Source organism: Bufo gargarizans, chromosome 2 (genome assembly GCF_014858855.1).
Source record: "Bufo gargarizans isolate SCDJY-AF-19 chromosome 2, ASM1485885v1, whole genome shotgun sequence".
In the NCBI taxonomy this organism is placed as follows: Eukaryota; Metazoa; Chordata; class Amphibia; order Anura; family Bufonidae; genus Bufo; species Bufo gargarizans.
Window position 1 is genome coordinate 66,302,119 of NC_058081.1, and position 14,293 is coordinate 66,316,411.

Here is a 14,293-nt window from a genome sequence, read left to right on the forward strand (position 1 = left end):
ATGTGCACATTGTACAGAACTGAGTGTATTGCACCGGTACCACAGCGCCACCTAGAGGAGCTCTTACCTGTGGAAATTTCCAACCTTACCGGCGAGCAGCGCGCTGTCAGAGGGAGACTGCTTGATTTATAGCTGGCGTTAACTGTAATCTACCGCGCAGAGGTCAGGCACTGTGTACACACAAACAGCCCTGTGCCTTCCTCTATTTCGTTCCTCGTATTATCCTGCAGATTACGACATGCCCACACTGCCCGCCTGCCACCCTTGCCCAGGATCACAGAAATCCGGCCGCCCAGCACAGCAGAAAGAAGCCATACAGCGCACAGCATAGGTGATGTCTTGTCGCTTCCAATCCTGCCTCTTTTCCTGTGATCCTCGTCCGTTTTAGTAAATGCCTGTACTCGCCATGAAATAATTCTGTAGATCTGCATTGTGTCCCCCTGTTACTCCCCCTGGAAATGTATGACATTGTCCAATCAGTGCTGTGTAGGAATAGGGACACGGCCCTCGACAAGGGGAATGAGAACACCTTGTTTTCCATCTAGCCGTACATTTCCAGGAAGATTAGCAGAGGAACAGCCTGAGGTCCCACGTTCATGACTGTATCCATTTTGCAGTCCACAAATCGTGGATCCCAAAAATACGGATGCAGACAGTGTGCCGTCTGCACGTTATTTATGGACCCATTGTTTTTAATGGGTCTGTTGTCCACACCTTGTGGGCACACGGATGTTAAAAGCACACGGATGATCTGTGGGTTTTTAGCCTCCGCGTGTCCGTTTTACAAAAAGAGAGACGCTGTCTGCAAAGGGCAGACCACAGACCCATCGAAGTCAACGGGTCTGCAAAAAAATGCGGATGCGACACCAACTGCAAACTGGATAGAAACGCTCCGGAATGGTTATTTCATAGGGAATCAAGTATTTACTAAAATGAGTATAAATTCCCCGCGACGCACAGAAGCTGTGACCGCGCCATTGCTTGTGGCCAACACCACGCTGTAATGAGAGAACGCCGATCCTGCCTCAGAACAGCGGGGACCAATATACGGACAGGACAACCCCTTTAAGTGGCAACTGGGTCACAGCCTTGAAGGGGTTGTCTAGTTTCAGGAAGAAAACGGGACAACTCTGAGGATCAGCCTGCAATAAAGAACTGGCAAGTACTTACCTGGCAGATCCAGTTCTCCCAGCCAGGCTCTATCTGCTTGGCTGCAGAGGTGACGACACGTCAACAACGTGTGACCACTGCAGCCAATCACTGACCTCAGCAGTGCACCAAAGAGTCCAGTGATTGGCTGCAGTGATCACGTGTTGTCCATGTGACATCACTGAGGCAGCCGAATTGATAGAGCCCAGCTGGGAGAACCGCGGTGGCGGCATGTACAAGGTGAGTACTTGCCAGTTCCTTATTACGGGCTGATCCCGAGGGCTGTCTGATTTTCCAAACAACCCCATAAAGATATGGGATCTGACATGAGAACATGAGGCACCTCAACCACATACAGAATATATATCCAGCCCCCCCGATTCCCTAAAACCCATTGTTGCAGGGGGGGGGGGGCACGCCATCTACAAGTACAATGTGTCTTGCAGCCGCTGCCCCCTATTCCTGGGATTATTGGGAAGTTTACATTACACGGAAAATCCTTGACATTCCTCAGACTCTAGTGACGGAGCCGCACACGGGACACGCAGAGCCCCTGGCACCAACCGGATGGCTTAACCCCTTCACCCCCAGGACAAACCTCACCTTATTCTATTAATTTCCTCTATAAAATGAATTCACCAGGTAGGTGGGGCAGGGTAATAATAAAAAAAAATTAAAAAAAAAAAACACACCCCGTCATTCAGATTTATCAGTGCCCGCTCGGAGGTGAACCTGGGCCGTCTACAGGTTGTCCTCAGCCTTCAGTCCTGCAAGGGGCCCTACACCCTCAGGCAGACCCTCTACCAGTAGATAGAAGCAGGGCGCCCTGACTTCTGCACATACCATCTGCTGGGTCCGCATCTTACAGAGGTCTTGTATGTCTGTCTACCTGCCACCAGGACGCAAGCAAACAGCTTTATGGACGTGTCCCACAGGGGCACCAGGTGAGGCTGCTTTCACACTAGCGTTCGGGTTTCCGTTCGTGAGCTCCGTTTGAAGGAGCTCACGAGCGGACCCGAACGCAGCCGTCCAGCCCTGATGCAGTCTGAATGGAGGCGGATCCGCTCAGACTGCATCAGTCTGGCGGCGTTCAGCCTCCGCTCCGCTCGCCTCCGCACGGACAGGCGGACAGCTGAACGCTGCTTGCAGCGTTCGGGTGTCCGCCTGGCCGTGCGGAGGCGTGCGGATCCGTCCAGACTTACAATGTAAGTCAATGGGGACGGATCCGTTTGAAGATGCCACAATGTGGCTCAATCTTCAAGCGGATCCGTCCCCCATTGACTTTACATTGAAAGTCTGGACGGATCCGTCCCAGGCTATTTTCACACTTAGCTTTTATATGCCAATATAATGCAGACGGATCCGTTCTGAACGGAGCCTCCGTCTGCATTATTATGGGCGGATCCGTTCAGAACGGATCCGCCCGAACGCTAGTGTGAAAGTAGCCTGAGCCTGATCCAAAAATGAAACTTACGAATTACAAGCATGGGCCAAAAACACGGTACACCTTGGCTGACAATGACAGTGTCCATGGCCAGTCACACGCTGCAAATTAAAAGTGATCACCCCAGAAATGCACAAGTACGTGGGCCCTAGACAAGGAGGAAGAGAGGCCAGTATCAACCATTGTAAGGGACCCTCCAGTCACCAGATGTTAGGGGGAGGCTAAGGACAAGGATCGGACATAGGGTTTTCCAAGATTCCTCTGGATAGGTCATCAATATCTGATTGGTGTGGGGTCCGACACCTGGGGCCCCCACTGATCAGCAGTTTGAGAAGGCTGTGAGCGCTGCTGCCTTCTCCCTGCTCACCGAGCACAGCGCCGTACATTGTATAGTGGCCGAGTTTGGTATCGCAGCTCAGCGCCATTCACTTGAATGGCGATGAGCAGCTCCTAGGCCATCTGACCGATGGACGTGTCGTTACTGACCTAGAAAAATCAGAGAGAAGGCCGCTGTGCTGCTGTCAGTGTCGCTGCCTTCTCAAACAGCCGATCGCCGGGGGTCCAAGGTGTCCGAGCCCCACCGATCAGATGCTGATGACCTAACCTTTAACCACTGGAGGAGATACATGGCACCAGGAGCCTGGCAGATGCCCATCTGCCCTCTCATGGAGTTGCCAAGTTAACAGGAATGCCCCCCGCCGAGACTTAAATGTTAACGACCTATCCTCAGGACAGGTCATCATATCCGATTGTTGGGGGTCCAACTCCCAGTGCCCCTGCCCATCAACTGTATGAAGAGGCCCTGCCACTAGGCCAGCGATGGCTAACCTTGGCACTCCAGCTGTGGTAAAACTACAACTCCCACGATGCCCCGCTTTCTTGGCTGCTCTCAGAACTCTATAGAAATAAATGAAGCATGCTGGGAGTTGTGCCAAGGTTAGCCATCAAGTAAATGGGACTGAGCTGCAATACCAAGCATGGCCACTATACAATGTATGGCGCTGTGCTTGGTATACAATGAAGAAACTGCAGCTCCTCCCTGGCCCCTTCAAACAGCGGATCAGCGGGGGGGGGGCAGCTCCTCCAGACCCCCAGCGATCTAATACTGATGTCCAATCCTGAGGAGAAGACATCAGCACTTTAGGTGTCAGGGCATTATGTTGTCAGACAATGTCTGATTATAATATACTACAGGGTCTGGCTATGAGTGCAGAAATCTGCTGATCTCCCCCCCCCCCCCCCCCCAGAAAAAAAAAAGAGCTAGGAATCCCCGACCATAAATGGAGTCAGAGAACTCTGATCGACCATCCAATGTGCATCAATTCTGCCCGACAGAGGCACAAGTCATCACCGCTACAGGCGTCTTAAAGTGGCTTATCCCCCTCCTTATTGAGAGCCCACGCACACTCGGAAGAACACCTGCATGCTCGGCTGCAGGAAGGGCACACAGGGCGTCCTCTGCAATGTCGGCCTGCATTCTGAAATATACGATCTATCCTGACCCATATAATCCTTACAACCCATGGACCTTCTTAGTAACGGCTGAGACCACCCCATTGTTCAAGACCAGAGACTAAAGGATGTGCCACAATACTACCCCCTCAGCATGGCCTGTGCTGTAGAGGACCCCCATAGTGACCGGTCCTCCACCTAAAGCTTGAGCAGTACCGTATTGATCCCAGCTCTCTCGATCCAGGGCAGGGGTCGAGCAGCCGAGCGTCGTGGCAAGTTTCCAGCGCCGAAAGATGCCCGCGGTGGAGGAGAGCATCAGCTACAGAGACGGAGCATCCGCTGGCACTGGGTGCAACGCTCTGCAGAGCACTGGACAGGAGGTGGGAGAAAGAAGAGGGGGGGGGGGCAGGAAGAGACGCAACAGCCCACCGCTGACCCTGTTATGAGGGGACGGGCTAGCTATTTATAACCGCTAAAGGGGATTAACCCGGGATAAAAGCTCATTACAAGTGACCTGCTGCGTAACGCCATTAACCCATTCCTGACGCAGGACCTGGCTGTTTTATTTTCCTCCCCTTCACCTTTAAACGTCTGGACCTTACATTGAGTGGCCCCGCTTTTAACCCATTACATTCCGGCACCCTAACCATAAATCCTGCCTGCCGCTCTCAATTACTCCCCAGACCCGATGGCTGGCATGGAACCTTAACCGCTCAAGATGGGCAGCTCCCCCAACTCCCACGCAAAGGAACGTGAATGGCAGGCAGCGAGGGCGCAGTAAGTGCCACCCGCACATACTAAAACTGGACCCTCCTCGTGGGGACATCGCACACAAGGTGCACCAGACACCGTCCTTTTGCACGGGAGCTCAGGACATGCTGTGGTCAGAAAAGAAAATCGCAACCAATCGGAGCTCGGCTTTTATTTCCTAATCTACCCTGGAAATTAAACTACCTTCTGATTGGTTGCTGTAGGTTTGATAGTGGTGGCGAGCCCAGAACGTCTGGTGTCCGACTGGCGGGTCTCTGATTGCTGGGACCGCCATGATCATGAGAACAGGTGTCCCATGTTTCCCATTGACAAGTAGCGGCAGTCGCGCATGCGCACTAATGCTCCAATTAAGTCTATGGTACTGCAGGATTAGTTGACCGTTGCACGCGGCTGTTTTCGGCACTCCCAACAGGCAGACTCCCACTAACCTAGAGCTTATACCTGAGGGCTCATGCACACGGCCGTGGCTTTGACATTTTTGTGGATCGGATGCGGATCCATTAGTTTCAATGGGGCTGCAAAAGATGCGGACAGTACACCGCCTGCTGTCCGCTTCCACACGTCCGTTCCACGGCCCTGCAGAAAAAAAAATTAGAACATGTCCTATTCTTGTCCGTTTTAGGGACAAGAACAGACAGTTCTAACAGAGGCCAGGATGTAACATTCAACAAAATGCGGAACGTCCACGGCCGGTATCCGTGTTTTGTGGATCTGCAGTTTGCGGACGGCAAAAATGGCAAGGGCCATGTGCATGAGCCCCGAGTCTGTGGACAGGTAATACGTTTTCATTCTAGGACAACCCCTTGAAGTAAAACCCAATGGTGAGGAACTCTCAGTAAATTAGCATTGGCCATGTTAGAACTAAGGAAAAAAATCCAATGGTTTGGACTTTTTAATGGATGGGGGGGGGGGAATGAAAGATCGGCACAAAACTCACCTGGTCTGACCATCATGCAAGTAGTGGTATGGGACCGATTAAAGGGGCTTTCCAAGAATTTATTATTGATGGCCACCCTACTGATCCCATGTATGCAGAGGCCGTAGTGCTCTCTTCCTAGGTCAGTGACATCACGTTCATCAGTCACGTGGCCTAGGCGTAGCCCAGTCCCATTCAAGTCAATAGGGCGTTGTTGCTCACCAGAGGTCCAGGGTGCCCGGAGTCGGACACCCACCAATCTCATATTGATGACCGATCCTGAGAATAGGCCATCAATATGGAAATCCTGGAAAACCCCCTTTAAAGGCACCTGATCACGAAACAAGTGTAAAAAAAACCCTGTACCTCTCCACCAGTTGGTGTCATCTGTAAAACAGTCACACGTGGCCAAAAACAGACATTATTAGCCAAACGTACAGTCAACATGGCCAAACATAGACAAGGTTACACCGAGGATGGCCTTGAAAGCAGGAGATGGTCTACTGGTAACAAGCACATTCATTTCTGTTCTTAGTATATGGATCAACCTAATGGTCTCATGGGCCATATCCTGGAAATCCTGAGGATAGGTCATCAATATCAGATCGGTTGGGGTCCGACTCCTGGGACCCCCGTATATCAATCGCTAGACCCAGTCGATGGGATAATGATGATCTATCCTGAGGTCATCATTACTATTTAACATGTGGATCCATACATCGATGGAGGGCTTGGTCTACAGCTGGGTACCAGACAGACAGTCTGATCTTTGATTTCACACAAAACCGCCTTCCACCAACACAAGTTCACTTAAGAAGGTCAGATGGAAACACCTACGGACGCCATTTCCGCAGAACTACAGCAGACGTTTCTAGGCAACAGCTGGGTCTTAAAAGATGTAAGGTGTACTCACCACTTTCAATCTCGCCACCTTTCTTGGCCGTAGCGGCGTTGCCCATGGTGGGGGGCGGGCAGGACCTCTAGGATCAGGACAGGCGCCCCCCACCTATATTTGTAGGACCTAGAAAGACAAAGTGCACGGTCATTAATGGAGAAAACAAGATGGCTCTTTCCGCATCGACATGTATTCACAAAGGGGCTGGTAGCGTATCAATACCCTCGCAGGGGACACATGCACGGCACTCCAAGGGGTCCTCTGGGACTGAGGTCCTATTCTTTGGGTGATCAGTGCGGTGCCAACCTATTAGACTTAATCAATAAACACAATGAATGGTCTATACTGGTGGCGGTGCCTATGGGTCCCCAACAGTCAAACATTTCTAACCTATGCTAAGGATTGGTTAAAGTTCCAGAGGACCCCTTTACACCCCTCAATGACGCTGCGACTCCAGAGCACCTGCAGAGACCAGACTCTGATGCCCAGAGCTTTACTGGCACCCCGCATGTAAATGACAACACCAGTGACCGCTGTCCCTTCAGACATCTGTACAGGTTTACGTCCGTTACCCCTGCAATGTAGAATTACCTGGCATCATTCAAATGCATAGGGAACCAAGTAACGTGGTCAAGACGAATCCTTCAGCGTAGAACCTGTTCTCTGAGTAATGGAGTAGTGGTCCCCACTATGGCATCCACGTGTCTTACGGAGGGGGACTAACAGTCATAAATGCAGGCCAAAAAGAAAATTTGACTCCTAAAATTGGCAGAATTATGAACCAAAAGGTGTCCAAGTGATTTTTTTTTTTGTCTGAAGCCAACATACTTTAAAAAAAAAAATATATATAATTCTAGTTGCCTGTAGTCACCACTAGAGGGAGCTTACTGCATACTGGGTTAACGTTGACTTCCATGTGTAACTATATGCCATAAGCTACAGCACTCCTAGTAACAGACCCCAGTCCAGTGTAAATACTGCCGGCACCGCCCAGACCCCAGTCCAGTGTAAATACTGCCGGCACCGCCCAGACCCCCAGTCCAGTGTAATTACTGCCGGCACCGCCCAGACCCCCAGTCCAGTGTAATTACTGCCGGCACCGCCCAGACCCCCAGTCCAGTGTAATTACTGCCGGCACCGCCCAGACCCCCAGTCCAGTGTAATTACTGCCGGCACCGCCCAGACCCCCAGTCCAGTGTAATTACTGCCGGCACCGCCCAGACCCCCAGTCCAGTGTAATTACTGCCGGCACCGCCCAGACCCCCAGTCCAGTGTAATTACTGCCGGCACCGCCCAGACCCCCAGTCCAGTGTAATTACTGCCGGCACCGCCCAGACCCCCAGTCCAGTGTAATTACTGCCGGCACCGCCCAGACCCCCAGTCCAGTGTAATTACTGCCGGCACCGCCCAGACCCCCAGTCCAGTGTAATTACCTGCCGGCACCGCCCAGACCCCCAGTCCAGTGTAATTACTGCCGGCACCGCCCAGACCCCCAGTCCAGTGTAATTACTGCCGGCACCGCCCAGACCCCCAGTCCAGTGTAATTACTGCCGGCACCGCCCAGACCCCAGTCCAGTGTAATTACTGCCGGCACCGCCCAGACCCCCAGTCCAGTGTAATTACTGCCGGCACCGCCCAGACCCCCAGTCCAGTGTAATTACTGCCGGCACCGCCCAGACCCCCAGTCCAGTGTAATTACTGCCGGCACCGCCCAGACCCCCAGTCCAGTGTAATTACTGCCGGCACCGCCCAGACCCCCAGTCCAGTGTAATTACTGCCGGCACCGCCCAGACCCCCAGTCCAGTGTAATTACTGCCGGCACCGCCCAGACCCCCAGTCCAGTGTAATTACTGCCGGCACCGCCCAGACCCCCAGTCCAGTGTAATTACTGCCGGCACCGCCCAGACCCCCAGTCCAGTGTAATTACTGCCGGCACCGCCCAGACCCCCAGTCCAGTGTAATTACTGCCGGCACCGCCCAGACCCCCAGTCCAGTGTAATTACTGCCGGCACCGCCCAGACCCCCAGTCCAGTGTAATTACTGCCGGCACCGCCCAGACCCCCAGTCCAGTGTAATTACTGCCGGCACCGCCCAGACCCCCAGTCCAGTGTAATTACTGCCGGCACCGCCCAGACCCCCAGTCCAGTGTAATTACTGCCGGCACCGCCCCAGACCCCCAGTCCAGTGTAATTACTGCCGGCACCGCCCAGACCCCCAGTCCAGTGTAATTACTGCCGGCACCGCCCAGACCCCCAGTCCAGTGTAATTACTGCCGGCACCGCCCAGACCCCAGTCCAGTGTAATTACTGCCGGCACCGCCCAGACCCCCAGTCCAGTGTAATTACTGCCGGCACCGCCCAGACCCCCAGTCCAGTGTAATTACTGCCGGCACCGCCCAGACCCCCAGTCCAGTGTAATTACTGCCGGCACCGCCCAGACCCCCAGTCCAGTGTAATTACTGCCGGCACCGCCCAGACCCCCAGTCCAGTGTAATTACTGCCGGCACCGCCCAGACCCCCAGTCCAGTGTAATTACTGCCGGCACCGCCCAGACCCCCAGTCCAGTGTAATTACTGCCGGCACCGCCCAGACCCCCAGTCCAGTGTAATTACTGCCGGCACCGCCCAGACCCCCAGTCCAGTGTAATTACTGCCGGCACCGCCCAGACCCCCAGTCCAGTGTAATTACTGCCGGCACCGCCCAGACCCCCAGTCCAGTGTAATTACTGCCGGCACCGCCCAGACCCCCAGTCCAGTGTAATTACTGCCGCACCGCCCAGACCCCCAGTCCAGTGTAATTACTGCCGGCACCGCCCAGACCCCCAGTCCAGTGTAATTACTGCCGGCACCGCCCAGACCCCAGTCCAGTGTAATTACTGCCGGCACCGCCCAGACCCCCAGTCCAGTGTAATTACTGCCGGCACCGCCCAGACCCCCAGTCCAGTGTAATTACTGCCGGCACCGCCCAGACCCCCAGTCCAGTGTAATTACTGCCGGCACCGCCCAGACCCCCAGTCCAGTGTAATTACTGCCGGCACCGCCCAGAACCCCCAGTCCAGTGTAATTACTGCCGGCACCGCCCAGACCCCCAGTCCAGTGTAATTACTGCCGGCACCGCCAGACCCCCAGTCCAATCCGCCCAGACCCCAGTCCAGTGTAATTACTGCCGGCACCGCCAGACCCCCAGTCCAGTGTAATTACTGCCGGCACCGCCCAGACCCCCAGTCCAGTGTAATTACTGCCGGCACCGCCCAGACCCCCAGTCCAGTGTAATTACTGCCGGCACCGCCCAGACCCCCAGTCCAGTGTAATTACTGCCGGCACCGCCCAGACCCCCAGTCCAGTGTAATACTGCCGGCACCGCCCAGACCCCCAGTCCAGTGTAATTACTGCCGGCACCGCCCAGACCCCCAGTCCAGTGTAATTACTGCCGGCACCGCCCAGACCCCCAGTCCAGTGTAATTACTGCCGGCACCGCCCAGACCCCCAGTCCAGTGTAATTACTGCCGGCACCGCCCAGACCCCCAGTCCAGTGTAATTACTGCCGGCACCGCCCAGACCCCCAGTCCAGTGTAATTACTGCCGGCACCGCCCAGACCCCCAGTCCAGTGTAATTACTGCCGGCACCGCCCAGACCCCCAGTCCAGTGTAATTACTGCCGGCACCGCCCAGACCCCCAGTCCAGTGTAATTACTGCCGGCACCGCCCAGACCCCCAGTCCAGTGTAATTACTGCCGGCACCGCCCAGACCCCCAGTCCAGTGTAATTACTGCCGGCACCGCCCAGACCCCCAGTCCAGTGTAATTACTGCCGGCACCGCCCAGACCCCCAGTCCAGTGTAATTACTGCCGGCACCGCCCAGACCCCCAGTCCAGTGTAATTACTGCCGGCACCGCCCAGACCCCCAGTCCAGTGTAATTACTGCCGGCACCGCCCAGACCCCCAGTCCAGTGTAATTACTGCCGGCACCGCCCAGACCCCCAGTCCAGTGTAATACTGCCGGCACCGCCCAGACCCCCAGTCCAGTGTAATTACTGCCGGCACCGCCCAGACCCCCAGTCCAGTGTAATTACTGCCGGCACCGCCCAGACCCCCAGTCCAGTGTAATTACTGCCGGCACCGCCCAGACCCCCAGTCCAGTGTAAATTACTGCCGGCACCGCCCAGACCCCCAGTCCAGTGTAATTACTGCCGGCACCGCCCAGACCCCCAGTCCAGTGTAATTACTGCCGGCACCGCCCAGACCCCCAGTCCAGTGTAATACTGCCGGCACCGCCCAGACCCCCAGTCCAGTGTAATACTGCCGGCACCGCCCAGACCCCCAGTCCAGTGTAATTACTGCCGGCACCGCCCAGACCCCCAGTCCAGTGTAATACTGCCGGCACCGCCCAGACCCCCCAGTCCAGTGTAATTACTGCCGGCACCGCCCAGACCCCCAGTCCAGTGTAATACTGCCGGCACTGCCCAGACCCCAGTCCAGTGTAATACTGCCGGCACCGCCCAGACCCCCAGTCCAGTGTAAATACTGCCGGCACCGCCCAGACCCCCAGTCCAGTGTAAATACTGCCGGCACCGCCCAGACCCCCAGTCCAGTGTAAATACTGCCGGCACCGCCCAGACCCCCAGTCCAGTGTAAATACTGCCGGCACCGCCCAGACCCCAGTCCAGTGTAAATACTGCCGGCACCGCCCAGACCCCCAGTCCAGTGTAAATACTGCCGGCACCGCCCAGACCCCAGTCCAGTGTAAATACTGCCGGCACCGCCCAGGACCCCAGTCCAGTGTAAATACTGCCGGCACAGCCCCAGACCCCAGTCCAGTGTAAATACTGCCGGCACCGCCCAGACCCCAGTCCAGTGTAAATACTGCCGGCACCGCCCAGACCCCCAGTCCAGTGTAAATACTGCCGGCACCGCCCAGACCCCCAGTCCAGTGTAAATACTGCCGGCACCGCCCAGACCCCAGTCCAGTGTAAATAATGCCCGGCACCGCCCAGACACCAGTCCAGTGTAAATAATGCCGGCACCGCCCAGACACCAGTCCAGTGTAAATAATGCCGGCACCGCCCAGACACCAGTCCAGTGTAAATACTGCCGGCACCGCCCAGACACCAGTCCAGTGTAACTAATGCCGGCACCGCCCAGACACCAGTCCAGTGTAAATAATGCCGGCACCGCCCAGACACCAGTCCAGTGTAAATAATGCCGGCACCGCCCAGACACCAGTCCAGTGTAAATAATGCCGGCACCGCCCAGACACCAGTCCAGTGTAAATAATGCCGGCACCGCCCAGACCCAGTCCAGTGTAAATAATGCCGGCACCCCAGACCAGTCCAGTGTAAATATGCCGGCACGCCCAGACCCCAGTCCAGTGTAAATAATGCCGGCACCGCCCAGACACCAGTCCAGTGTAAATAATGCCGGCACCGCCCAGACACCAGTCCAGTGTAAATAATGCCGGCACCGCCCAGACACCAGTCCAGTGTAAATAATGCCGGCACCGCCCAGACACCAGTCCAGTGTAAATAATGCCGGCACCGCCCAGACACCAGTCCAGTGTAAATAATGCCGGCACCGCCCAGACACCAGTCCAGTGTAAATAATGCCGGCACTGCCCAGACACCAGTCCAGTGTAAGCGCCGGCACCGCCCAGACCCCAGTCCAGTGTAAGCGCCGGCACCGCCCAGACCCCAGTCCAGTGTAAATAATGCCGGCACCGCCCAGACACCAGTCCAGTGTAATAATGCCGGCACTGCCCAGACACCAGTCCAGTGTAAATAATGCCGGCACTGCCCAGACACCAGTCCAGTGTAAATAATGCCGGCACTGCCCAGACACCAGTCCAGTGTAAGCGCCGGCACCGCCCAGACACCAGTCCAGTGTAAGCGCCGGCACCGCCCAGACCCCCAGTCCATTGTAAGCGCCGGCACCGCCCAGACTCAAGTCCAGTGTAAATGCCGGCGCCGGCACCGCCCAGACCCCAGTCCAGTGTAAGCGCCGGCACCACCCAGTGTAATACACATCATGGTGAAGCTCCTTGTCCTTGCGCTCTCCACGTGCCTACTCTCACGACCCCCAGTCCAGTGTAAGCGCCGGCACCGCCCAGTCCAGTGTAAGCGCCGGCACCGCCCAGACCCCAGTCCAGTGTAAGCGCCGGCACCACCCAGTGTAATACACATCATGGTGAAGCTCCTTGTCCTTGCACTCTCCACGTGCCTACTCTCACAACTAGCAGCGCTGCCACATTTTATATTTATTGGATTTGACTTTTGGATCTTCTAATCAGGTTCTCACGAGGCTATAATTCAATCCAGAGTATTCGCTGTCCAGAATTCCAGATTATTCACACTACTTCTTCTTACAGGCCGGCAATAAGAGCTTTTATAGTCGCAGAGGCTACCCACCTCATGGGATAAGAAATTCCCGAACCTCAAGAATATACACCTTGGGGATGGGCGGTCTGGCTCGACCACTCTAGAATCCAATTCCAGACAATAGGAGCTTCATAGACATCTACAGAAGATAACGAAGTAGCTCTGACAACCCCTCAAGCTGCGAACATCTCTAGGACGTGGTATGAGACCGGGCACATATCTTTATCAGCAGTCCCCAGACTGGAGCAGTCATATCAGGCGCTGCCACACATGTGCACCCTGCTCCTGTTACCAGAGCCAAAACCATCATCCACCCTTAAAGGGGCACTACCCTGATAAATAAACACTATACTGTATAGCACAAGTGTCAAAATCTGATGGCTACTAGAGGCGTTTGGGGCCTTCTGCTATAGTTAATTTAAAGAGCATCTGTCAGCAGTTTCAACCTTATTAAACCAGACACACTGTCTAGTGGGGTTGATTCTGCCGATTACAATGAGACCGGTCTTGTGAAAATCAGTTGTGGCGTTCCCAAGAAAATAAGACTTTTATTCTGTATGTAACTAAGGGCTTTGGTACACTGAGGGGCGGGATCTATCCCCTCTGCTGGCCACTCCCCTTGGTCCAGTGAATCTCTCATTTAGCATAAAGAATACATTTATTTTTTGGGAGGGAAGTCCACAAACGATTTTCACAAAATTGGCATCATTTTAATCAGCAGAAACAACCCTACCAGGTAGTATGTCTCATTTTATACAGTTGATCCTGCTGATAGGTTCCCTTTAAGAAAAAGGTCTCGTCAAGCTCAGCCTTTTTGGAACAAGTCGGCCCGGCGGTGATCAGCCAGATGTTTGCTCTGCAGTGGTTGCCCTTGGCCAGGTCCGCCACCATGGGATTCCTGAACAGAGAAGCCTCCATCAGTTCCCACTGTTGGATCCCCCTACTCAAATAGTCTTAGGGACCAGGACCCCCACATCCCAAATCAGCTCTAAGTGTGGTTCCAATGGCAGCAGGACAACGTCTTAGAGGAACGCTCCGGGCAAAACTGATCTAGTGTGTGATCCTTAGTGCAGGGCCTAAAGAGGCGGGGCATAACAAAAGCTCTCTCTCACTGGTGCTCTTTAAATCTATGTGTCATGCCCCGCCTCCTCAAGCTCTGCACCAGGCACAATGCAGTATCACTTCTGCCTGGGGTGTTCACTTTGAGCAGTATAAATAAAGTTAAATGAAGAGATCGCAAAGAGTTGTGCAGCAGCTTGGTCCGGAGGTCCTGCTGATCCTTCTAGGTCCCGGCTGC

General features: G+C 54.8%; 1 protein-coding gene across 2 annotated transcripts in view; it reads right to left on the bottom strand.

The window, feature by feature from the left end:
* The window catches only part of LOC122927346 (cAMP-dependent protein kinase catalytic subunit alpha), a 44,415-nt gene that overhangs the window by 26,758 nt on the left and 3,364 nt on the right, over positions 1-14,293 (bottom strand). For both annotated transcript variants that reach the window (XM_044279103.1, XM_044279104.1), the window contains exon 2: positions 6,646-6,753. In XM_044279103.1, coding sequence (XP_044135038.1) covers positions 6,646-6,691 — 46 coding nt within the window. In that variant the 5' untranslated portion in view covers positions 6,692-6,753. The remainder of the gene's footprint in view (positions 1-6,645; positions 6,754-14,293) is intronic.